A 25179-nucleotide genomic window follows, 5' to 3' on the forward strand; every position below is an offset into this window, starting at 1 on the left:
TTTGACTTATGATCCAAATCGTGATCCAAAAGGGACACTGTCTTAGTAGGAGTCTAAAGGAATGTAGAAGCGTAACTACAGCTTGATCCATCAGCTGCATTTAGCATGCCTTGGAGTGACAGGACGGTATATTTGATGTGTCAGTCATGGCTCCTACAGTACTGTATTAATGCATATCACACATCATATTCTGACAGTTTCAAATGAGGTCTAAATGAATATCGGCTGTCACTGCCATGAGTAGATATAAGCACTGTTAGGAAGGAAATTAATTGACGGCTTAAAAAAGTGACACATATCATACATAGAATTATTCAGAGCATGCCTTGAAGAAAATCACCAACAATTTTTGACACTAAAGAAATTAGTGTTTTTATGCATTTTACAAGTGTTCTTTCTTTATTCCGACATACTTATTGACAGACCTTGTATGTGTGTTTTTTATCTAGGCACACATGCAATATCAATAGATTCAGTGCAGCAATATTCTTCTCAATGAAATGGCGTTGCATCAGTTACACTTTTTCCTGTAAGTTGAATAGGGAAGGCGTAGGACGTAGCGTAAGCTTTTTGAACTGCACAAGTTTTACACTTTATTCATACATTGAATACGGAAGGCAGTCAGGTGGAAGCTAGATATTTTACTTCATAATTTGATAAATATATATATATATATATATATATATATATATATATATATATATATATATATATTTTTTTTTTTTTTTTTTTTTTTTATACAAACGCATCGCTTCGCTTCAGAAGGCCTTTATTAACCCCCCGGAGCCGTGTGGAGTATGTTTATGAAGGATGGATGTGGATGGAAGCACTTTCTTCAGCTCATACTTGTGACCCCTGTTCACTGCCATTATAAAGCTCGGATGCGTCAGAATATTTATGAAAATATCTCTGATTGTGTTCATCAGAAAGAAGAAAGTCAAATACACCTAGGATGGCTTGAGGGTGAGTAAAGCTTGGGCTAATTTTCATTTGAAAGTGAACTAATCTTTTAAGACATAATCAAATGTGTTTATGTAAACCTTATGTGTATTTTAAGTGCAATGAGACGTGAAAGATAGTTCAGTACTCGCACGCTGTTCGACAAGCTTTTAGTGTGCATGCGTTTTGGGTGTACATGCTCAGAAAAGCGCATGTCAGAATAGCGTGATTAAAATGTTTAACCCGCAAGGCTTTAAAACGCATGCAAATTATAAACTTTTGTGATTGTGAATAACTGCAATGTCATGTAAGTGTAACCCTACCTATGCGTTAATGTGACGTAAATGTACGTCACGTAGTTCAATAACAGTATGTTCAGACGGAGGCGCTAGAACTCCAACTGATATGTGTACTGTAGCATGATACTACTATGTTTCTTGAAAAGCAGATTGTGGAGACATTTAATCATCCACAATCAAAAATCGTCATATCGCACACCCTTAGCTCACTGCTTTTAAATCCTACAAAAATTTGCCCTATTTACTTCCATTGTAAGAGTCCTATTGTAATATTGATTTTTTTTTTAAAGAAAACAAAAAAGATGAAATTTTTTATTTTGTTTGGTAACAAACATTATATTAAAAAAAAAAAAGCTGTCAACTGAGCTTAACTTGAACTGAACACTGAATAATCTTTTAATGCCTTTTATCCAAAACAATTTACATTATGAAGACGATTTACACTTAATGCAACACATTTGCCTTACTGTAACCCTTCATGAATGCATAACACTGAGAGTTCATTCACATATCAAATGAATTACAAGTTGTCAGAATGTTTTTTGTCTTGCTGTGGCATTAGGCGAATACAGACGAAAGATGTGCCCCTCTGGGCCTCATGCCAACCCCTCCTCCGGCCATGACCTAATTTACTCTTTCAACCATCTACTGCCTGGCATGATGGGTCCCTGCTCTGTCTTTTCCCTGTCTCTTTCTGAAATGCTAATCTGATGTCAAAACTGACTTTTTTTTTTTCTAGAGCTGCATTTGAGTCATTGCAGGCTGTGTAAATATTTATAAATGATAAAAGCACAGTCTGAAATCATTAACGTGCCACTCATCAATTTAGCTAAAGAAGAGAACACAATGGAGTTGAAAACACAAAAAAAGAAACACTATGCGCTCGCATTAAGATCAGAAAAGCCATTTTGATTGCCAGCTGAAAGAGAAAAGCCATTGTGAAGAACAAACGCTTTGTTTTGCGCAAAGCACGTGCTGGAACATTACTATTATTTACATTGACTTAACCATTTTCTTACGAGTGGATCAATGGAGTGGGGAACGCGCGCAGGGTGACTGCTGTTCTCAATCAAATGAGCTCAGAGCTTTACAACACAATGATCACATAAAGTGGTTTAAGGGCACCAGTGGTGCAGGCATTAAGTAATATTGAATTGGGGATGCAGAGGCGGGCAAGGGGGAGGAGGTTGAAACGATTACGTGGCAACTTTGTGCTCAGGGACCAAGGGGGAGGAGGTTTGTCAAGGCGGCCCAGGCCTGATGATTTAGTAATTTCTCAAAGTGGTGTAACACACTGCCTCTCAGGCCTGTCGTTCCAGCACTAAGCAGCATTAATAAACACCCGGCGCTGATGGCTCACTCCTATATGAGCGAGTCTGTCCACTGGAGTGGAACGAGTTTGATTTCAATGTGTCATTTGGGAATACCTGTACGAATTCTTCAAGCACCTCCTGGCAAATTGAGGACAAATTCCTGCTTAAATTGAAACCATCAAGGGATTGTTGTAAAAGAAGGACAAGAAATAGAAATAGTGAGGTAGAGGAAGAGAGAGAGGGACTGTTTAAATGAAATGGGTTAAAGAGAGAATAGGTGTATTGGATAAAAGTAAGATGGCTCTGAAGTTTGTAAATGTTGATTCATACACTCTAAAAAATGCTGGGTTAAAAATAACCCAAGTTGGGTTAAATATGGACAAACCCAGCGGTTGGGTTAAATGTTCGACCCAACTTGCAGGGTAGTTTTATTTAACTCAACTATTGTTTAAAAATTATTATATTGCTTACTTAAATGAACCCAAAATAGGTTGGAAATTAACATATATTAATATGTTTAATAAGTGAACATTTATTAATAAGTTTAATAAATAACAATAAAATAATAAACATTTATTAAATTGCTTATTAATAAATGTTCACCTTTTAATTATTACTCTTGCCTCTAGTAATTATTAGGGGTGTGGCAAGATCTCATGCCATTTTCTAGTTGAGGTGAAAAGCTGTCTCGCGATATTGCCATGGCGGAGTGTGAGGGTAAAATTAGGATAGAATATACCACTGCTACATTTACATTACGCCTCCATTGTCATTTTGCTTATTATAAGCAATAATTAACATCTCGCTTATTAACATCTCGTTATGTCTCGTGAGCTAACTGTCTCATCACACCCCTAGTAATTATGTGTCTGATTTTTAATTTCAAACCTATTTTGGGTTCATTTTAAGCCAGCCATATACTGTAGTAACTTTTAATCAAGAGTTGAATTGGATAAAACTACCCAGCAGGTTGGTCAAATATTTAACCCAACTAGTGGGTCAAAACAATACAATCACTGGGTTTGTCCAATGTCCATATTTACCCCAACTAGGGTTGTTTTTAACCCAGCATTTTTTAGAGTGTATAGACAAAAAACTGTTGCTACATTTCACAACAGCAAGCAATCAGTGCAAAACTGACATAAACATGTTATAATTACATATGAAAAAAATACAATAAAGTTGGTGCTTTGGCATAGCAGATTGCGCTGATGCATTGAGCTCTGGTGCTCATGCGGAAAACGTGAGTCCAGGTTGTGTCATTTGCCTATCCAGTTCCCCCTCTTACAGTTCCCTCATTTATAATCCTTTTTCTATATTCACTATCAAAAATAATGGCAAAAACACACTTACACTTAGAATAGGCCAACATGCATTAGATTTGGCTAGCTGCACTGGCTCATTAAGTCCCATGATCATCTGAGCTGCATGAATGAGAATGGAGCTGATCGTTGACATGCAGGATCTAGACTAGGGTTTCCCGGTCTGTGAGCTTCTAAATGAAGCAAGATGAGAGCATGCAGGGGACAGCTATAAGTCACAGATCCCAGAACAGTGAAGAGCGGTGAATGAGATGTCACCCCTGGAGAACTGCGCCCGCGGTTCACAACGCTAGCGTGACAGTGTAAGCTGCTGACGTGCTCCTTTCACAGATTACTGTAGTGAACATCCAACACAATGCAACAGCATCTGTAGGGGATGTGAGGGTAAAGCGTGCAAAGCTTTGTCATGTCACACTGCTGGGCTTTTAACAACAAGAGTGACGCTTAAAGTCAAGATGACACTCTACAGATGTCCTGTCAAGACTGGCAAATAAAACAATGGCGAGGGCCAATGCTGTGTTCAAGTGCTCCTGAGAAGCACCTACGATATGACATCAAAAATCAGAAACAAAATATGGAAGTAACAGTGAATGAAAGCAAAAAAAAAAAAAAACGTAAGTGAATACACCTGTACCATTTACACCCAATGTTTTATTTATGTATCATAGCATCTAAAAAATAATGAAACTTAATTAATTACTAATTAATTACTGTGACAAATTAATATTTAATAAATAATAATATAAATACAAATATTAAATAATAAAAATAATATTATTTAAATACAGCATGTTAATTTAAATTGACCATTTACTGCTTCCTGCCAAGAAGTTCTTATACACAGAAAAAGCTATTTGTTAGCAGGACCCCAAGCAAAAAGTGACCCCTTGCTTTACATTCCAGCATCTTAAGGCTGGAATACACTACACGACTTTTGCTCAGATTTTTGCCCCGATCTGCAGTCTAGATGTGTCGACAATAGTTGACAAAAGTCTGTGCCAGTCTGCAGATTTTGGGCAGTTGAAGTTGACAGATTTCACAGAAAATGTAGTAGTGTATGATGTGTTGCACTGTTGCAGTGTTGCAATAAAATACAATACATATACAACAACAACACAAAAGTAAATTAACAGAACATGCGTAACAAATTAGCATCAATATTTGACTCATCAGCAGAGATAAAACAACTGACTGCGCCACTCACCTGTAACTCCTGTTGTAATCTGTAGAGTCCATACTGACCATGTCTACTCACCCAAAACTGCATCCAAATGTGCTTAGCTCATTTTTTCTTTTGTGACTTAACACACAGCGTCAATAAAACAGCTACTGCACTCATCTCCTGCACATCCATGTTTGTTTCATCTATTATGCGCCTCCTAGCAATGAGGCGAGTGTTTCTGTGTAAGTTTGTTGTGTTCTGAACAATTTGAAAGTCTGGTAGTGTATAATCCTCAGTTGTTTAGTGTATAATGCCCAGTTTTTCTCTGTAACCATGTATGATGCCTAGTGTTTTAAAATCTATTAAGATGATAAAAGTCATGTAGTGTATTTCACGCTTTTCAAAACTCAGGTGTAATTGTGAAATTCAGAGTTTCCCCACTGGTGACCTAAACATCTACAATAGCTACATTATGATATCATAATTACCATTCTTCAACTTCACCAGAACACATGAACACCTTGAGCTAACTATAATATAGAAGAAGTAATGTATATGATGATTTCTATATAAGAACAGCCATATTAGATTCTTAGTATTCAAGCATCAAGTCGTCAATATTCTCAAAACAGCATCTTAAAGCAGGGATATCCTCAACTACAGTTGTGTCTCAAATGACACACTATGCACTATGTACTCAACTGTCAAGTCTATGAATTTTATATGGTTGCTTTATTTCGTCATCTAGTGTCAGAGCCTGATAGTCCCTCGTTGTCTTCTACGTAAGGAAAGCTGCAATAGTTGAGTGCATAAAGTGTCTCACATTCCGCAGTTTGTTTTTTTAGTTAAATGTGCATCATCTAGGTATTTGAAGTGCACTTCTTGTTGGAATTTCCAGTGTGAACACTCTAAACACATTCTATGCCATTTTGTGGACATACAAAATGGCATAGAATAGTGCAAAAGTACACAAATTCAGACGTGCCTTACGTCTTTGGCAGGAAAACGACATATAAAGCCACATCTGCTTGAATCACAAACACACTCACTGAGGAACAACAGAAAATCCAATACTGTGCAAACAGACCCAGGCAATTAGAGTCCAGAAAGAAGCAGTCTACAGACAATAATAAACCAGTCATTATACCGCCACTGAGCTTTTCACAGCCAAACCAAACAAGCACTTCCAAAAACAGCAGTCAAAAACACATTCACACGAAGGCCGCAGTACAAAACTACCCTTGTCTCTTACCTCAAGAGCTTCCAACGTCATAAATCCCGATATTGAGAATCCGTCAATGATGTCCTCCTCAGCAGAGGTAGACTCCTTCCTCTTCCTCCTCGGTGGTCTGGGTCGTGAGGAGGAGGAGGGGTTGGTGCTGTCTTCCCTCTCAGAATCCGAGGAGAATCGAAGCACGGAGCCCCGGACATGGTTATTCCTGATCCCGTTAGACATGCGCTCCCGGTTTCGCACCGACCGAGACTTACGCTTTTTCCGGATCCCGCTGCACCGCGGGCCATCCATTTCACCAGATGACACACTCAACCAAACACTTCCTAGAAGGAGGTTCTCGGCTCAAGCTCAGATGTGGATGCAGAACTCGCACGATTCCCAACAAACACCTGTAATTGAAAGCTTAATAACTCAACTCCACTGAGAGATGTGCTATTATCCAAATTCCACAACCGGCTGATGTTATGTGACTTTGTTTGAAATGCAATACGCACATGAGATTCCAGAAGGATAAATGCATATATCCACAAGCACAGAAATCCAAAATAGAATCCAGTTAAGGTTTGCCAAACTGGAAAGTATCCAAACTTCCAAATTCAGCCCACGTTTAAGGGAAACAAACTGGCAGATCACTTGAAGTGTCTTCCAACGGAGCTGTAACAGGTCTCCCACATGGCTGTCCTCACGGACCCAACACTCTGTTTAAGTGCAGTCTGACACCTTCCCATCCTACAAGTCAAAGAGATAGAGAGCAGATGTTTGAAATGTTGTCTATAAGAGCCTTCCCAGAATCCCCACCCTTAGCTATACATAGGAATACATCATGCAGGCATATGAATAAAGCAATTTTCACAATACAATTGGACTCTCAGATGCTTTCTTTTTGATCTAATTCCACAATGACTACAGTCACTTTCACATTTCCATCTTCCTAGATCTTACAGTTTCTTGAAAGAAAACAAAATCTATTGTAGGAAATTATTCATAATGTGTTCTTGCCGATTAAATACATCATATAATGAGCCATTTACAAAGCTGAGTCTAGATCTCCTGTATTACATATTCAAGAGCTTATATATTTCTCCTCCTGCACAATCATTATTCTGAGACTGCTACAGCCGGAGACAGGCGGAGTAAAATTATTCATTTTTCTTAACAGAGCTGTAGATCAAGAGAAAAAAATTGTCATTTTCTCACAGCAAATTTTAGTTCAACTGAGTACACTGACAGAACATTTATGGCTTACTTTCTAGTCATCTCCTCTATAGAGTTACATCTATGTATGTACACCAACAGCCACAAACAATCATTCAGCACCTTACTGATAATCTCTACTAAGGGTTCCTCTGTTTATTTCTCAATGTCACCAAACTATAGATAAAACACTAAAAACCTTCAGTACAGCTAGCTACATCTGCCACATTCAGGGTTGTCAAAGAGAAGTTTACAGGTTCTGCAGCACGGGTTCTTCTTTATATGAATAACAAGGTCTGCACAGCAGCTGAAATGATTCTCTCTAAGCATTATTTTTCATTATTCTCAAAAAGAGACAAGGCTTTGCTCAACATAATAAATTATAAAGTTGCGTAAGTTGTTTTCTATACTAATGAAGCTTTTTAGCAGAATCATCTTTTTCTACCAAAAGGCTGTGGCTAAAATTTATTATATAATGTATGATGTCATACATGATGTCAAATTCACATCATGATCATCAATCTTCAAATTCACCAGATGACATTAACACCTTCAGTAGCTACATTCTGACATCACAATCGGCTATCAACTTCAACAAATGACAGAACACATAGGCCTACAGCATCTACTGTACATTATACAATAATCATCCATCAACTTCACTAAAACTGCAGCTACACTGACATAATCAAGCATCAACTTAAACATTATCAGATTACATACACCTACGTTATGGTAATCAGCCAAACTTTACTAGATAACATGAACACTTACAGTAGCGACATTGACATCATAATCAATCATCTTCACCAAATCAGCAGCTACATTATGACATCATAATCAAGCATCAACTTAAAAATCATCAGATGACAAAGACCTACGTTATATCAAAAAAATAGCCATAAATGTAAACTTTACTAGACAACAGCTATACTGACATCATAATCAAGCATCAATGTAGGCTAAACTTCACAAGATGACATGAACATCTACAGCAGCTACACTATGACATCATAGACATCCATCAACTTAAACTTCACTAGCCACCAACCTTCATCTGCCTTAAAAATCCACTGAATATCAGCATTGCAATCTGACTTTTTCCAAATTAATTATGCATTCCAGTAACATTTTACCAACAGCAATGGTCAATAGTCCAGGTCGGCTATTATTACAAAGCTATTCCCAATCGCATATCCCTTGAACCTGATGATGCCCTGTGCTGGCACTCCTGTCACACACACACACGCGCGAGCGCGCGCGCACACACACACACCAAATATATAAATGGTTTTAATGTATTTACACTCCCTGCCAGCCCTCCCTTCACTCTCGCTGTCTTCCATGAGTCCTTTTTGTCTCTCTCTCTTTTTCTCTCTCCGTCAGTAAATCTCACGCACCGTGGCCGGTCCAGCCCACAGCAGCAGCAGCAGCGCCTGGCGATGCCTCCTTCAGCTCTAGATCCACCAAAACACAAAGCCTGCCTTTTCTCCTGCAGGACAAAAGCAACACATGCAAAGCCTGGCGAGTGGAGAAGGGCCGTCCGAGCGAGTCATCGACATTCGGAAAGCGTGCTGCTCTAGAACGGAAAACAAAAGAGAAATTTTTCCACAAACAAATAAATCCTGCAAGGAAGCGACGCTTCTCTTCTCCGCGAGTCCGTGCTTCAGGATCCCAGAGCGAGCGGGGACCGGGCGGATTGATACAGTACTGCCGCAGTGCCGCTTTACAGGCGATCCGCTTCCTCAGCGCATATAGTGCTGCGCTCTCTATTACAGAGCACTCGGTTTAAATACATGAGACATTACTTTCAGAGATTATATCTTATGTACTAAATGTAATTTAACATACCATCCGTTTCCATTACACTGCCATCTGCGTTGATTATCAAAATAATGAAAATCATTGTATTCTGAATGGCGCTGATTACTTGATTGATGCCTTAAATTAGGGTTCGAATTAGAGTGTTTGACTCCAGCTATTTAAAGGCTTAAAGCAGAAGTATGTAAGACGTTTTAATTCAGTAGGCTATTAATTCTACACATACTATAGAGAACAGTAGTGTTCTAAACGTTTGAGAGACCACAAAAGTTATATCTATTCAACATTCCCATTACACTGCCTTTTGCACAGATTATGACAATGAAAACCATTGTATATTGTATTGCACTGATTAACTGACTTGTGCATTAAATGTGGATCAATTAAATGCATTTGAGTTGATCCTTTAAAACTTGCAGCAGGAAACATTCTCTTAATTTCCAAAGAACATTTGCTTCTAACCTTACAATACACTGACAGGACTAAAAATTAAATCCTACTTTTCACCCTGAATCACTGCAAAGTCAAACCAAGTTGCTTTCTTTACAGAAAAGTTGAAAAGAAAAAAAAAAATGACATATTGAGAAACCTTGCAGCCTATCTGTAGTTTATAAGGCCCATTGTCCCTTTATGTTCTTCCATCTGTCCAACCACAGTGTGATGACTCAGGATTTATTTGCACCCATCAGTGAAAACAATCCTGAAATTTACAGCACCTAAACTTACTGGCTTCTAATCAGACTTAGTAATTGCACAGTCTATTAAATCTTCATTTGGCAACACAATGGGTTTTCAACCAGAACTCTGATCCAGCTAAAGAACAGCATAAGTTTCTTTCGAACCATGACATCTGATCAATACACAAGGCATTTCAAAGTGTTTTATATACTATGAAAAAGTCACTTCATAATCAAACACTTGTTCCCCTTTAACATTTTCAGTTTACCACTGCCACTGTATTGCCCTCAGGCTGTGCATGGCTTTCTATGCCTCTAACACTATGCAGTTATTTGGCAATTAGTGACTGCTATTAGGCAAAATGTACAATCAATTAAGCCTTCAAACACATCATTTACGCTTACGCATTTTGAATAAGCCAGATGTTGTTACTCTATACTATTAATATTGTTTTCATTATGTAACATGAACAGGTTTTCCCTTTAGGCCAACCCAGGGGTGACCTAACACACCCCTGCTACCATATCAAACCGCACTGAAACCAGATCCTAACTTTACTTATTCAAAATGTTTGTGCGGTCAAGAGGGGTACAGCTGGTGCTAGATGGAGAAAAATGCTCCCTGAGAGACTTTATGATACTCAAGGAAAACCATTCTGTGCTATATTTAGATATTTATTCATTTCTAATGGTTTTATAATGGTTTTACATTTTGATTGCATCAGCAGTTATTCATTATAGGATGTGGATTGGCATCACTATTGAAAAAAAGGATAAAAAATTGTCATGATTTTAAAATGTTATACATTAATTTAATACAATAAAACATTCTGAATTGCATACTGTAAAATCAATGTAGTTATATTATAGGGATAAGGCCCAATAGGCAAAATGCTGGAAAAAGCAGTTTTGATATCTGATTTAGTTTAGTTTTTAAAGAAACAAACATTATGAAATTCTCTGTAGGAGCTATTGGCCCTTCACCGGGAGTTTGATTGACAGGCGATCTAACCAATCATAACGCCGAATCCGCCATTTTGTCTGACAAAGCAGTCAGGGGAGTTAGTAGATTAACGTTGGTTGACTTGAACTTGAAAAATGATGTGTACTGACGTCTTTCTGTGGTTGAAATGTGGTTCATTCATGTTTATTTGATGATATAAATTAACTAGTAAGAGATGATCGGTTCATGAGCCGCTTGATCTGAGGCATACGGTGATCTGTCACGACACATTAAAGAGGCAAAAAATGGTATTGTTTAAACTTCTTAAAAAATTACAAAATGTGAAATTTGAGACTTTGTTTCAAATCAAAAGTAACCTGCTGTGTCTTGTCGACGCGTTGTCAGTGTCCTCTTTGCTCCGTGATGTATTTTTCACTGTGTGAGAACGTGTGGCGTGAGAGCGGCATGGCTTGTCGGACATAGCAACAGTAACTGTAGGAGGCGGGTCTTTGCGAACGGCCACTTGATGTGTTTAATCCTTTTTTTACGCATCCTGATAGAAAACACATAACCATTTACTCACGCCACATTCATGCCTCATTAAAAAGAGCACAATTCAACGCTTTAAGCAAGCATGACTCTGCAACACTTTCCAAAATGTAAACTGTCAAGCATCAAGATATGGATTTTCTACAAGAGATCCTGCAGTCCTGGAAATTTATTCAGCTAATACAGTGTGTTCTAAAGAGTGGGACGGTACAATACCGGGCATATTTATATAGTGTATAGATCTATGACTCTACGCTCCTCTGCCTGTGATTAATATACCAATACACTCAAGCATAATAATGCGAATGTATCAAGAAAATATGTGTGTGAGAAGGGAGGAAAAAGAAAGTTTCTACTTAAAATCGCAGCATTCCGCATCTCTATAAAATTGATTTTTAAAGCAACAATTGTCTCAGAGCATAACACGCATTGCTTAATTCATTCTCGTGCAATCAGGCCAATATTGTCCTCACCCCATCATTAACCAAATGCCTCATTTGCACTTTCATTAGCTATAAAGATTTTTCATTCTTTCTGGCACCCGATGGAGAGGCACTGTAACGATTTGCATGCTGTGTATCCATAGTGTTTTTATCGATGTTTTCTGAAATAACAGAGCAAGCTCTTCTATCTGCTCCCCGGGAGAGAAGGGATGTAACAGCTGTCTCCTTGACACCAGATGGGCGGGACTGATTTTGTCGTCCATTTGTGGGTTTTTAATTAGTCAGTAAAACACTCTAAATAGGCTGATGGGGAAAAAAGCAGATGATAAAAGGAAATCATCCTGTGAAATATTCAGATATTTATCCATTTCTAATGGTTTAGTATTTTGATTCTGTCAGCAGTTATTCATTATATGATGTGAAGTGGCATCACTATCAAAAAAAAAAAAAAAAACAGGAAAAAGGGAATACTGTAGAGCTGCATGATTCTGGATAAATTCAGAATCACTATTTTTATTTTTATTTTTAAATAGAGATATTATATATTTTTAATATTTTAAAAAATATTTTTTTATTTTGAATTAATTATTATTTTTAAAAATCAGTTTGAATGAATGAATGCAATGATTTAATGAGTCACTCATAAAGACTTCACTTGTTTCATTACTGGATGAATCTGTTTTTTAACTAATCTCTTGAATGATTCAATGACAAATACATTTTTTAAGTCACTTGTTACCACCTACTGGCGTAACGGTGTATTTTATAAAATCTTTATTAGGTAGACATAAGGGTTTATATATATATATATATATATATATATATATATATACATATAGAAGGAAACACGATGCTTTAAGAGTCAGGGGGTGAAAACTTTTGAACAGAATTTTTCTTATTTCGTTTAAATATCCATTTAGTACTGCCCTTCGGAAGCAACAGAAAATACTTACATGTTTCCCAGAAGACAAATTAAGTACAATTTACCTTGATCTTCAAATTCAAAAAGTTTTCACCCCCGACTCTTAATGCATCGTGTTTCCTTCTGGAGCATCAGTGAATGTTTGAACCTTTTTTAATAGTTGTGTTTGAGTCCCTCAATTGTCCTCAGTGTGAAAAGATGGATCTCAAAATCATTCAGTCACTGCTGGAAAGGGTTCAAATATGCAAAAAATCCTCGAAAACTGAAGAATCTGCAGGACCTGGAGGATTTTTCTGAAGAACAGAGCTCAGTTTAACTGCTCAGAACAAACAAGGGACTCATGAACAACCATCACAAAACCAAAAAACAGTCGTAGATCATTCAGGTAACCACACACAGTATTAAGAATCAATGGTTCACAAACTTTTGAATGGGGTAATTTTAATAAATTCAGCTATTTTTTTGTCCTATGGATTATATGTAAACATCTTTTATGTAAAATATCTTACTCGGGACAGTACTAAATGAAAAATAACATGCATTTTGTATGATCTCTCTTATTTTGTTAAAATTTTTCACATTTTCACAAATTCTGCAAGTGGTTCACATACTTTTTCTTGCAACTGTATATACATACTGCATCAACATATGTTTATATATAGTGGTGGATGTGCTTGCCTTTGGAAAGCTTGTTTATTTTTAGCCCTAATGCAGTCTTAACTGCAGAGGATAACAAGTCAAGTGTATGTGAAAGTGAAGTAATTTATTCCCCAGCCCCTATGGACAAAAGGATTACCAGGGTTCAAACTCAAAGCAACAATAATGTTTAAGCAATGTTAGCATTTCTTTACATTTATATGCAGCAGGAAGCTGAGTGCAGTTCACAATACACAATACTGATGGACCATTTACACTCAGACCATAACATCCAAGGCCACCTGCTTTCAGACGACTGCTGACAGACAAAATTACTTGCTTACTAGAATATTGGAGGACATTTACAGAACTTTTTAAACATGGACTTATGGTAAAGACTACTAAAACAGGAGCAAATAAAAGGACCATTTGTAAATCAAGGCAGAGTATTGATCAGGAAAGACTGCTAAAATGAAATAAAACTGAACCCAAAGCCATAAAAGAGAGTAAACAAATGTCCACCCTCTAAAGAAAAGACTACTCAAGTAGCTGCAGCTAAATAAAATTCCTCAAGATGTAGGCCTAGTGACTCTCTCCCTCGGCTCAGAATCTTCCAGACACCTATCAAACACACTGTCAGTGCAGCTGAAGTCTCTCTAGCCCAGAGGAAAACATCACACCAGCAGACAATTAAAGGTTTACCACACACACACAACAGCACCATTCAAAAGCAATTTTAAGAACCCATCTCTTGTAAAACCTTGTCCAAAAAAAAAAAAACTGTCATCATTTACTCACTCTCATGTCGTTTAAAACCCGAACTAACCCTTTAAAATCTGTCATTATGGTTTAAATGCCACTCATTCCTCTTGTTCTGCTCCCTGCATGCGCTGACAGTCACACTGTAACACATGGACCTCTGCCAGCATATTATTACCAACTTTAACAGCCATCTGTGTCTCTGACTCAGGGGATGAGGTTCTGATAACTCCCCTGTCATTCCTTGTCATTCTATCCACCGTGACAAATACATGTATATATGTACTGTAGAGAAGTGTGAGGATAAAATCTATCATTGTAGCATTCATATCAACACCAGAATATTTATTCTTACAGTTTTCAAAAACAGTTTTCAGCATGCTGACAACAAATTGCTATTTATGTGGATCACACCACCCTTTTAGGTTCACTAGTGACAGGTGGCACAAAGGTGCAAAATCTCCCGACGTCAAACGTGTTTGTATGAAATCAAAAATTAAAGCAAACAAAATGAGATTGTAAAACTACCTCCTTCATATAAACAAGTCAAACTTCTTTGCTAATGTTATTCCTATGAATAACCACTATGTCTGGAGTTGTCTTTGTCTGTATATTCTGTGGAATACCAGCACACACAGATACAGATACAAGCATGAATGAAAGAAACAGCTATATATTACATATGCATGCTGAGCATGGTTTGTTGTAATCAGCAAAATGCCATGACAAATTATTTTTAGTGCAGTGTACATAAAATTAACTTTTTTTCTTTCTTTTTTTTAAGAAAATGTGAGTAGTACTTGCCCATGCAAAACTCATCAAAACTGGGTGGTTTCCAGATCATTGATATGTGGTTGCTACAGTGTTCTTGATCAAATTTGCAATGCTTGTTTGCCAAAAACCTTGTTTTAAATTTGTGAGTGTTTTTAATAAAAAAAAAATAATATAATTTAGAGAACAACGGACAGAGAGAACAACGGATGGATGGATGGATGGATGGATGGATGGACGGACAAATGGACGGACGAACAGATGGATGGATAAATGGACGGACGGATGGATGGATGGATGATGGATGGGTGGGTGGATGATGGATGGATGGACAAATGGACAGACGGACGGATGGATGGACGGACGGATGGACAAATGGACGGACAGACGGACGGATGGATGGATGGATGAATGGACAAATGGATGGAAGGATGGATGGATGAACAGACAAATGGACGGACGGATGGACAAAAGAACAGACGGATGGACAAATAGACGGACAGATGAACAAATGGACAGACGGACGGACAAATGGATGGACAGATGGATGGACAAATGGACGGACGGACGGATGGACAAAAGAACAGACGGATGGACAAATAGACGGACAGATGAACAAATGGACAGACGGACGGACAAATGGATGGACAGATGGATGGATGAATGGACAAATGGACGGACGGACGGATGGACAAATGGACGGACGGACGGACGGATGGATGGATGAATGGACAAATGGACGGACGGACAGACAGGTGGATGGACAAATGGATGGACGGACAGACAAATGGACAGACGGACGGAAGGACAAATGGATGGACGGATGGACAAATGGACAGACGGATGGATGAATAGACAAATGGACGGACGGACGGACAGACGGATGTACAAATGGACAGACGGACAGACAAATGGAAAAATGGACGGACGGACAAATGGACGGATGGATGGATGGATGGATGAATGGACAAATGGACGGACGGATGGACAAATGGATGGACGGAGGACAGGTGGATGGACAAATGGACGGACGGACAGACAAATGGACAGACGGATGGATGAATGGACAAATGGACGGATGGACAGGTGGACAAATGGATGGATGGAACCACAAATGGACGGATGGACGAACAAATGGATGGACGGACGGATGGACAAAAGAACAGACGGATGGACAAATAGACGGACAGATGAACAAATGGACAGACGGACGGACAAATGGATGGACAGATGGATGGATGAATGGACAAATGGACGGACAGACGGATGGACAAATGGACGGACGGACGGACGGATGGATGAATGGACAAATGGACGGACGGACAGACAGGTGGATGGACAAATGGATGGACGGACAGACAAATGGACAGACGGACGGAAGGACAAATGGATGGACGGATGGACAAATGGACAGACGGATGGATGAATAGACAAATGGACGGACGGACGGACAGACGGATGTACAAATGGACAGGTGGATGGACAAATGGACGGACGGACAGACAAATGGACAGACGGATGGATGAATGGACAAATGGACGGATGGACAGGTGGACAAATGGATGGACGGATGGACAAATGGACGGATGGACGAACAAATGGATGGACGGACAGGTGGACGGACAAATGGATGGATGGACAAATGGACAGACGAACAGAAGGACAGACGGATGGATGGATGGACAGACGGATGGATGGATGGATGGATGGATGGATGGACAGACGATCTTGGGGAACTCCGATGTTCGTGTTAGTGTACTAAGTTGACATGTAGCTGCAAATATTACTTATAGTCAGTAGAATGGCTGTTGGGGGAGCAGACAGTTAACTAATACTCTATTACTCTACTGAGAATTAGTTGACATGTAGTTGCAAAGTTACTTATATTTAGGAGAATGTCTAAAGTGGACTAACAAAAAAAAAATTCTAAAGTATGTTACCAAAAATTCTGGCATTGAGTTGATGGGTGATCTATAAAAGCCTGCCTTTGTTTCATTTACAGTGAGTAAAAGATGAAAAGTTAAATGAGTAAAACAGCTTCCCTAAAACAGTGTCAAGGGTGAACGTGAAACATTCCATGACCCTACTGTGAGGCTGTCATTCAGTACATCAACACTGCTCCATTACCTCCTGCACCCTCTTGTCAAGATTACAAAAAAGCTTTTACTTCAAATGCATGTTTAAGGGTTTTCCTCACAGGGCTTTGGGAGGAATAAATGGAGGGGGGAGGAGTGGGAGAGGAGAGGATGGATTCTAGAAGAGAGGTAGAAGTGCTATGTTTTTCTTTCACCGTTTTACGGCATGAAAGGAAGTTCGCAACACTCTGCTTCCTGTCGTACATGCTGCACTGGGTCTGCTGAATGTCCAATAACAGAAGGACCATTAGCTCAAAGCATGTGTCGGGGGGATGTGCGCACGCAGGCGAGTTGAAAGAGACACAGATGAGCCGCCCAAAACTATTCCTCTTCCCTGGCACTGCGACATTCAGCCATCTGAATACACAATTTACATAGAGATATGTAAATATGGCATATTCTCTCAGCCCCCATCTTGAAAGCACGCGCACACACGTACCCGAACCAGGCTAATTGTTCCTTTTAAGAGGCAAAATGAGAACAGTATCTCATTGTGCAGGCAGACGACGGAGAGAGAGAGAAATAGAGGGATCTCTCTGGAATAGGAGGCAGGGATGTTTTCCAATTATTCAGCCTTTCTCTGCTATCCCAGAGGGCAAGCTCTGGAGCGCGAGAGAGGCAAAGAGAAAGTCGCACTCGTTTATTAGTATTAGGGGCCTCTTCTGTTTTTCCTCCCAGGCCTGTGGTCCCTACACACAGTGACAGAACACACACACACAGAAAAACTTACAAAACTTACAGGGTGGCAAATGGAAGGGCATTAGGGGAATTAAGAAAACCACAGAGGTACATTGGTCCCCAAAAAGTATTTGAATACTTAAGTCATGTTCAAAATATATGAATGTCATTTCTTTAGATAATAAAATCAAATCAAGAGGCATTTATATTAAAAAAAGATAAGTCAAATCACCTTTGTACAATACAGGGCTGCGTTTCCTAAAAGCATCATAAGCCTAAGTTGATCGTAGAGACCATTTGTGGCAATTGTTCTACGATCAACTTAGGCTTACAATGCTTTCGGGAAACGCAGCCCAGACTGTTTCAAAGCAGCTTTAAATGATAAACAGGAAAATAACGATTCAACGACAAATTCAAATTCTGCTTTTAAGCAGCTCTAAAATGAAAATAGTGTCATTATTCAGCTTAAGTCAATTCAGTGTTGATTCAGTTTAGTTCAATAATGTGTAAAGTTAATCAATTCAAGTTAAATTCAGCTATAAGCAGCTTTAGACTTTCGTTCATCTTCGGAACACAAATGTGATGTGATCTGGGAAAACCCGTCGGATGTCGCGATGGAACGTTTTCAGTAAAGTCAAAAAATAAGTCGAATGTAATTCTCTTGTCCAAATTGGGTTTTCATTAAATTATCATTCTATAACATCTTGTCTATCATCTCTGGAAATATCTTGGCAAAATTCGCCTGTTAAGTGCAGAAAAATAGCGATTTACAGAATTTACAGAACACACCTAGCGGAGGTAAAACAAACAAAAAAAAAGGCCATAGCTTTCCCTCTCTTAAAGGGTTAGTTCACCCAGAAATGAAAATAATGTCATTTATTACTTACCCTCATGTCGTTCTACACCCGTAAGACCTGAATTCGTTCATCTTCGGAACACAAATTAAGATATTTTGATTAAATCCGATGGCTCAGTAAGGTCTGTATAGCCAGCAATGACACTTCCTCTCTCAAGATCCATAAAGGTACTAAAAACATATTTAAAACAGTTCATGTGAGTTCGGTGGTTCTCCCTTAATATTATAAAACGACGAGAATACTTTTTGTGCACCAAAAAAACAAAATAACGACTTTTCAAGAATATGATGGGCGATTTCAAAACACTGCTTCAGAGCTTTACGAATCGAATCAGTGATTCGGGTCTCCTATCAAACGGCTAAACTGCTGAAATCACGTGACTTTGGCGCTCCGAGTCACAGTGGCTGTGTCCGAAATCGCCCCCTATACTCTTAAATAGGGCACTATTTGAGGGGACAGCCATTTGTAGTGGTGTCCGAAACCATAGTGGACGATGAGTGCACTCATTCAATCCCACAATGCACCGCAATAACGAGTGTACAACCGATGCACGCTCAACGGCTAGAGAATACCCATAATGCACTGTGAGAGTCGCGCGCTGAATGAATTCCCGCGTCTTGCCAGGAGATGGCGCCCGCAGCTGAATCAATCATCTATTCATTTTCCAAACCGCGCTGGTCCGGCATTATCATACAAGTATAAATTCCTTTTTAATTAATCATTAAATCGTTTAAAAGGTTTGAACGTGCTAGTTCAACATAAATATTCATTACTACTGGAGCTGCCAGTTTGCTACATTTCAAAAGATTATTAAACAGAAGCACAAACTATGTGAAATCGGCAGCCCTTCCGGTGCACTAAGTGTCCGAATTCACTCCTTCAAGTGGACTATATTAGTGGAGTAATGTAGGGAATAGTGAATGAGGGTATAGGGGGCGATTTCGAACACAGCATCTGATTTGATTCTAGCTTTCATATGGTATTGAAACCTTTGATAGGTAAAATTTCACCATGTGATGTGTTTTCGCAGATCACATCACAAATGAAGAACGTTTTAATGAAATCTGAGAGCTCTACTGACAGCCTGTGTAACTACCAGTTTCAAGCCCCAGTCTGCGCCAAAAAAAAAAAAAAAAAAAATCAGAATTTACCACTTTATTTACAAAATATTAATCTCCAACGCGCTTTCACGAGAGCATCACGTTTTGTGCTGGCGCGAGGGCAGACGTTGCTCCGTGAACAAGCGTTAGAGATTAATATTTTGTACATAAAGTGGCAAGTTTTTGCAAAAACAAAGCACTCGCGTCACTTCATAATATATATATATATCGACATTAACGCTTGTCTGGGACAAGTGGATTTTTTGAAGGGACAAATGAAAGAGAATTAGCCTGATTAAAACGTCAATAACAACAAAATACCTAGAGAATCACCAATAACTATGGAGTGATTCTGATTTTATTACATTTAGTGTAAGTGGCAGCACACAGGCGCAGCACACAAAGAAACTCAGTTAACATACTGCAGTAAAAATCCAAAATGTGTAGTTTTATAACTTATGGCTCAGTAGCTAAGCAACATCACACAACCAAGAGTGCTGTTTTTCTAAATAACATCACCACTGAAAATGTGACACTGATTTCATACGACAGTTCAATAAACAAGCAGGGCCTATAGTTAATTTTAATGTCACTTACATTTTAGACGCAATACTGACGGTTTTGTTCTATTTCAGCAGCAAAAAATAGTTCCAAACAAAGATCCCAGGCTTTACAGCAGATTCATATCGTCTCACAGAAACACTCAGACGTGTTTCATACTGTATGATTCAGCGTTTTGAATGAATCGGTTGAGTCAAAGATTCAATGACCCATTCATAAGCAACTGCTTCATTTTTGAATGAATCGGCCGTTTGATAGAATCGTTTGAATGAATGACTCAATGACTCACTCATTAAGTCACTTGCCGACACCTACTGGCGGTTTAGGTTCATGTTTAAAAATCAAATCATTTTTCCCCCAACATATAGGTGTAAGTGATTTAATTTGATTGGTAACAGCCCTATAGTGCCTTATAATTCTAACTTAATTTATTGATCAAATTTAATCATTTGAAATGAAAGATGAAGCATACATGTAATTAGGGGCAAAAAATGCCCTTTATAAATATTTACTGTATATATATATATATATATATATATAATTTTCCTGAAAAACATGAAAAAAACTAATTAAAAATTATTTATTTGCAGTGCAGTAAATCACAGGGTTCGGATTTTCTATATTTAAGTAGAAATTGAACTCACTGTATCATTTTCCTACCTGACAACAACTTTAATGTGTGCTGGACAAAGACAGTATTCAATTATTTCTTCATTTTCTAATGTCTCACAGCAGCCAACAAGATGCTTTATTTTATCATTCCTTGTCTATAAATAGAGACGGAAACTGAAACAGCGATAAGAGAAAAGAATAAACAAAGCACCTTGTAGGGAAGAAGTGACATCCTGATTCTTGATCATTTTCAGCAGGTAAATAATTTTCCACAGAAAATTGTGTGTCTATGTCATTGGCTTGTCAGGCCTATTGTCCTTGAGCAATGATGCTGCCTGCTTGCATGTCTGAGGAAAAGAAAACACCCATATCACAATGAGAAACAAATTGCACTGTCGCTCTGAATGAATTGAGTGGACAGAAATCACAGGTTTCCTCCACTAAACCTTTGACTGAGCTGTGGCTGTGAATTGCTTTGATGCATGCCATAAATCCAGGAGTGGGATGGATTTTTGCATCCGGAAAAAATGGAGAGAAGACCGGCACATTTCTGCAGTAGTTTTCACCGAGAGTGCACTCTATGTGTGCGTGCTGAGGAGGAGTTCAGGAAGAGTCAGAGAATTACAGGCTATCATAGCCAAGTGGGTGTCAAATTATCCTTTCAGCGCATTTACACCATCACATGTTCCTCTGTGTGAGTGTGTGAGAGTGTGTGTGCCCCTAACCCAGCTGCATCTCCACTGTAATGAGCTTCACTGAAGATGGAGAGAGGTTGTGAGAGAAAAAGAAAATCTGTGTATGTGTGTGTGGGAGAAGAGTGATAGCACAATACCTTGTCAATAAGCACCAGTTTTTAACATGTATTTTAATGGCCAATTTATTACTCTGACGAGTCTATACTTTGTATGTACCCAATTTTATTTTATTTAAATGTATATAAATTTTTAACATTAAAAATATATTATATTTTTTAAAAAAAAATAATAATAATACACCATGACAATAAGAACCAGTTCTGAACATGTATTTTAATGACCAATTTATTATTCTGATGAGTGACTATACCGTCACAAATGCTCTCCATCTACTCATCTTCAACAGTCTAGTCATCTAGTCAAAGACTACATTTCCCAGCATTCCTCCTGTTTATCACCTGCACTCTCACCTGGCCATCACCCACACCTGTTTCCCATCAACACTCCAATCTGCACCAGGATAAGAGCACACACCTCACAGTTACTCTTGGTCTGGTCTCAACTATGGACAATATAGTACTTAGTCACTCTACTTACCTTCTGGATCTCCCTGTGATTCTCCAGCGATCTCCTGTTAGCTACTCTTTGGAATATTACACATACCCGTCTACTCACCATACTTCTGTGAAGAGGTGTGCGCTCTCTCTACACTGCTGCTCCAGTCATCATTGCTCTGCTATCACCCTGGTAAAAGAAAAGAGACAGTTTATATTTATCTGCTCATCATTATTCTCACTGTTCCATTACTCAGCTGCTTGCTGTTAAATTTATCACTGTCAATAAACCCTGTTCAGGTTTAACCTTTTTTCTCTGATTCTCGTGTTCCCTGATTGATCAATCAATCAATCAATCAATCAATCAAATGCCTACATTTACATTTTTATATAAAATTTATTTCATTAAAATATATATTATATTATTTCTATAACAATTTATGAAAATAAGTCACCCTATATAAATATATATTAAAAAAATATTTATTTTTCATTAAATGTATATAATTGTTTATTTTATTTTAAAATATATATTGAATATATTATTTCTATAATAATAATTTATGAAAATATAAAATATTTCACTTTATTTTCTATTTCAATTCAATATATACTGTGAATGCTAATAAAGCTGTTTACTGTTGTCTGTATATGTGTGTGGGAGACAGAAAGAGTGAGAGTACAACACTTGTTTGTGACCACATTAACATCTCTGTGTTCATTGTTGGCTCCCCTTGCATCATGCGTCAGGGCTCTGTGTGTGAGCATCTCCTAAAGTCCTGTCCAACAAACAGAGTAGGATGTTACTACTGCAAAGGAAAGATGAACCCAATAAAGAATTTTCTCTTAGAACAAAGAAACAGACAGAATAATGTATGCAGGCTAAAATTTGAGAGGGTTTAAGCCAGAAAAAAAAAAAAAAAGCAGTAAAACAATACAACATAAAGGTACATAGCACTTAAGACTGCATGATGACATTTTGACAATAAGGAGTGAAACCTTATTTTTTTTGTGTGTGTGTGTGTGTGTGTGTGTGTGAGACCATACTCCTGATGTTCTGTGGCCTTAAATTAACATCTGAAAACTTCAACTGTAAAAAAAAGAGAGAAAAGATCTTAAAAAGTGATTTAGAGTGACAAACAGACTCAAACAAATGAACATAGTATGCTAATCTTGTGTTTTTAGGCAGACAAAAAGTGTAATAGACTTAAACCTGTGCTGGCATTTGGATGTTATTGCGCATTTTGAATAACTTCTGTGATTCGACACCAAAGGACAAAACACTATACAAATGCGGTCACCATGAAAACCATGTCTGTGCAAAGACATTATGCATGAATGTTTAAGTAATGGCCAGTTGTTTAACTCTTATGGGTCATTTTCACTCAGTTTCAGTAATATTGCATTTGGTTTAGTCTGCATCAGTATAAGAAGTCACTTCAATTATATCTGACAATTTTCTGATATGACAACATAACCATTATTCATTTTAGTATTATCTATAGGGAATTTAAAAATAATGTACTTATCCCTTACTCCACAGCCTCGATTTAAAAAAAAAAAAAAAAAGGCCAAACCAGCCAACAAGGCTGTTTAATTCATCCTAAGGTAATGAACTGAAAAATTGATCCAATTTTCATAATGGTTTTCAATGACCTTACAAAAGAATTTCGCTTCTCTGTTATATAGCATCATATTAAACAGTTCAGCTTTTAATGCTGACCTAACACGGCCATAAATGAATCATTTAAGATGATGGGAGAGCAAACTATAAAGTTCAAAAGCTGAAACATATGGCTATCTGAAATTTAATGTGTATTCATAAGATAAATGAAGCCGAGTGTTAAAGCAGGACAGTGGCCTTTAAGGATAATGGAAGGATACTGCTCATATAATTTTAAGGTTTTGGCATTTAAAATGAAACACATCACTAGTAGTACATGTTAGATCAACTGCTTTTTAGTAAAGTTTTAATAGGGTGATCATATTTTATTTCATTCATATGAAAGGAGATTTTTTTTAGGGCACATCTGGTGTCAGATTTTTTTTCCCCAGCCAGCTTTTGTTGCTTTTTTTTTGTTTAAGTAGTGAAACTGGCTCACAGTTAAAGAGTAATAAACATCAAAATAAGTTTATTAGTGATTTCATTACAGGCAGAGTAGTGTTTGTATTCGAAAACCTCAAGGTGAGAAACTTGACCTCCTGCCAGTATAAAAGGTGCCCTTAAAAAAGAGGCAGTCACATTTGTGTCAGCTCTCATTTGAAGCATGGGACACATCTGAAGGCTTTTATTGTTATCTTTTAAAAGGCCATTGTCCTCTCTCTCCAGGCCTCCATCAGCACTATAAAAATGACAGCAAGTCGACGTTACAGAGATTTAGGGCAGACGCAGCGGGCTCGGTTTGCCTTCTCTTCCCCTCTAATGAGTACAGTTTGTAGTCTCAGAGCTCCGGGCACATGAAGGCTCTGATAATGAGAGAAACAGCCGCTGGGGAAATCCTGTCTCACACAGTGTCATTCAGGTCTGCCTTGTGCATTTCCAAGCTCTGTTCTCTGAGGGCACACTTCAGATTACTGTATTCTTTATAGACTTGTTGGTGGTGTTTGCTAAGGCAAGTATCAGTATTACTAGTACTCAGTGTTAGGGGTTTATTCAAATTCCTTCAAAATGGCGCCAAGGATTCCCCCGAGGGGAAGTGCTAAGGGAAGTTTGAGAGTGCTTGTCTAAAAATGGAGTGGAACGCAGCCATAGCGTACACTTCCCTAGGCACTTCTCTTCTGGGGAATTCCCACCACCATTTTGCGCGTTCAACTTTGTCAAGTGGACGAGGTGGACTTAGGCCCCCGTTTACATTAGTGCGTTTTCGATTTAAAACACATCATTTTTGCTACGGTTACGCCTGTCATTTACACTACTCCGGCTTTTTTCAACCCTCGAAAACTGAGACTTTTGAAAACGCTGCAGAGCCGTTTTAGTTTGAAAACGCCGGGGTTGCATTTCAG

The 25179-nt window shown here is 38.2% G+C and overlaps 1 protein-coding gene across 6 annotated transcripts in view; it reads right to left on the reverse strand.

Moving 5' to 3' along the window:
* The window catches only part of auts2a (activator of transcription and developmental regulator AUTS2 a), a 352628-nt gene extending 343470 nt beyond the window's left edge, over positions 1–9158 (reverse strand). For 3 of the 6 annotated variants that reach the window (XM_051909183.1, XM_051909186.1, XM_051909184.1), the window contains exons 1-2: positions 8864–9158; positions 6288–6998 (exon numbers count right to left, since the gene is read on the reverse strand). In XM_051909183.1, the coding sequence (XP_051765143.1) occupies positions 6288–6560 (273 nt within the window). In that variant the 5' untranslated portion in view covers positions 6561–6998; positions 8864–9158. The remainder of the gene's footprint in view (positions 1–6287; positions 6999–8863) is intronic. The other 3 variants (XM_051909185.1, XM_051909182.1, XM_051909180.1) reach the window with 2 other exon arrangements.
* Positions 9159–25179: the final 16021 nt, after the last annotated feature.

This window comes from Ctenopharyngodon idella, chromosome 10 (genome assembly GCF_019924925.1).
Source record: "Ctenopharyngodon idella isolate HZGC_01 chromosome 10, HZGC01, whole genome shotgun sequence".
NCBI lineage: Eukaryota > Metazoa > Chordata > Actinopteri > Cypriniformes > Xenocyprididae > Ctenopharyngodon > Ctenopharyngodon idella.